The 2576-nt window shown below is 45.4% G+C and overlaps 1 protein-coding gene across 1 annotated transcript in view; it reads left to right on the plus strand.

The window, feature by feature from the left end:
• Positions 1–2576, plus strand: part of LOC103373664 (poly [ADP-ribose] polymerase 14-like) — a 29447-nt gene that overhangs the window by 19437 nt on the left and 7434 nt on the right. The window contains exons 16-17 of the mRNA XM_008303619.1: positions 291–299; positions 515–783. Of these exons, the coding sequence (XP_008301841.1) occupies positions 291–299; positions 515–783 (278 nt within the window). The remainder of the gene's footprint in view (positions 1–290; positions 300–514; positions 784–2576) is intronic.

Below are 2576 nucleotides of genomic sequence, written 5' to 3' on the forward strand. Positions count from 1 at the left end.
ATTTTCAGGGACCAATAATTGAAACAAACACTTTGGTCTGCGTCCAGAATCACTGAATATTGTCCCAAAGTGAGGAAACATGTCTAAAATTATTCAGAAATCCATCAAAATTAGTCCAGATTCGTCCAAACTGACTCAAAACTTGGGCAAAATGACCCAGAAAGTCTGATCTGCTTTCTAGAAATCTACAAATAAGGATCATATTTATATATATTTATATACATGCAGGAGCTCACTGGCCCTTTGTGTCATCCTTGCCTGAAAATTTTGCACATTTTCCCATTTTCAAGGATTTCAAGGTCCACTAATTAAAACTGTGTCCTGTGCTGGATCCAGTCAGTCGTTTGGTTCCGTCCGTGTCTTTACCACAGCTGCTGATGTGTTTTTATAGAGAGGAGACAGAAAAAATGGTAAAAATTCAGTCAAAACATTTTACAGAATCCAAACAATGAGTAAACAAACAGAGAAGCGTGAGCCGGACCAGAACCGACTCCACGTGGCTTTAATCGTGTAGAAATGAGCTCGATTGTGTCATTGTGCCTCCTGTCTTCATCACCGTCATCATCATCACCCGGCCAGGTCAGGGAGGCGTCTCCCCGTCGGCGGTGGCCAACGCCATGGTGGACGCCGTGGTGGACTTTGTGAGGAAGAAGCAGCCGAGGTTCGTGCGCAGCGTGAAGATCCTGATCTTCCAGACGGCCATGACGGCGGAGTTCCACCGCAGCATGAAGAGGAGGCAGGGCGAGGAGGTGGAGGAGAAGAGCGTCTTCACCAGGATCAAAGGTATCCGTCGGCGGTCACATGGCCTGAAGCTCCTCCCACTCTGGGTTCAGTCCAGAGGGCAGCTCTGCACGGTGACATTCATTCATCCACAGTTCACCCTGCATGAGACTAGTTTTAACTCCGGTGTCAGACTCCGACTGTTTCCTTCTGACTCCTCGTTATACATCCTCCATGCTGTCAGTCAGCTCAGCATCCTCCTCCAGAGGCTTAGTTTCAGTTTGGACTCAGAGCCAGTAGGATGAATCTGAACCTGGGATTCTGTCTCCNACAGGTGGTGAGATGTGACCAGAGACTGGGTTCTAGTAGAACCATGGATCCATCCAGCCTCCATGAAAATGATGCACCTTCTTTGATTTTCAAGGACCAATAATTAAAATAAACACTTTGATCTGTGTCCAGAATAACTGAATATTGTCCCAAAGTGACTCAGAAATGGTCAAATGAATGAAAACATTCCTGTATAAGTTTCTTTTTGTTTTAGTGACCAGTGATGTCGTAGTAAACTGTTCTATATGTTTAGTTTTGTATGATTGACACCTTTCTTTTGTTGTTGAGCTCAAACATGGAGTTTTTTATGGGGCTTTATTTTTATTTCATATTTGAGCCAAGATCAGAGATGAATTGATCCACTGTCCAATAATTACAGATTAAGAGTGAAGGACATGATGAGAAATAACTGAAGATTTCAGGTTTTTATGTTTAACAGCTTCTCAGATCTTGTTGTTTAAAAGCCTCAAAGTTAAGTGTGAAAAAAAAACCTGCTGAAAGATGGTCGACGGGCAGATTTAGAAATAAATGATCTTGAAGGTATTTCATATATGAAGATACAGTTTTACAGAAACCATTTTAAATACCAAGAAAAACCCAAAGAGTTTCCAGCAGATCGGAGCTGGTCGAGCAGAGGAGACTAAACTACTCTTTCACAGGTAGCTTCAGGAGTCTTCATGTTTTCTGGTGTAGAAGTTGAAGCCAGAGAAGCTGTTGTACAACCACAGTGTGTCTCCTCTCCCCAGTCAGCGCTCCGGGCTTCCAGCCTCAGCCGATGATCGTGACGTCGGCCGGCCGGCTGCCCTGCCGGAGCATCGTCCACATCGTGGGCCAGAGCGACCCGGTCAAGATCAGAGAGGTGGTGTACGCGGTGCTGAAGCTCTGCGAGATGAACAAGTTCAGCTCCGTCTGCTTCCCGGCACTCGGAACAGGTCTGACAACGACACGACCGCCGGCTCAGAGAAATGTGTGACGCTCGTCTCACCTCCGTCTCCGTCCTCTCTTCTGTCTGCTTTCTGTCATTTCTGTCACTTCACTGATTCGCTGTGCAGCAGTTTGGCTTCACTCATCATCAGTCATTAGTTCTTTTGCCATGCGGTGCTCCAAGGACACAGAATTTGAGTTTCTCTGTAGAAATTTCCAACTATAGCACCTTGAACTGGCTGTTGCTCGATGCTAATGAACCTGAAATGAAATGAATGAGGCCGTCTGGGTGGAGCTAACAGGACAGGAACAAACGCTCAGTAGCTGGTCGGCTTGCTTTCAGGGCGTTGATCAAACTTTCTGATCTTTTTGGAGGCTTCAGGGATTCAGGCAGTCAAAGAGAACATTTCAGCTCCTTCAGCTTGTGACTGCAGCCGACTTCAACTCCAGCTTCAGATTTCTACAGTTTAATTCTGACTCGTCACGATTCTAGTTTAAGACATCTCAGTTCAACAGATCGACTTTTAGAGTCCTGAATGAAGCTTGAACTGGATGTCAGAATGATGACTTAGAATCTGATCAAAGAGACATGAAGCCGCAGT

The sequence above is a fragment of the Stegastes partitus genome, unplaced genomic scaffold (genome assembly GCF_000690725.1).
Source record: "Stegastes partitus isolate 25-593 unplaced genomic scaffold, Stegastes_partitus-1.0.2 Scaffold2042, whole genome shotgun sequence".
Classification (NCBI taxonomy): domain Eukaryota; kingdom Metazoa; phylum Chordata; class Actinopteri; family Pomacentridae; genus Stegastes; species Stegastes partitus.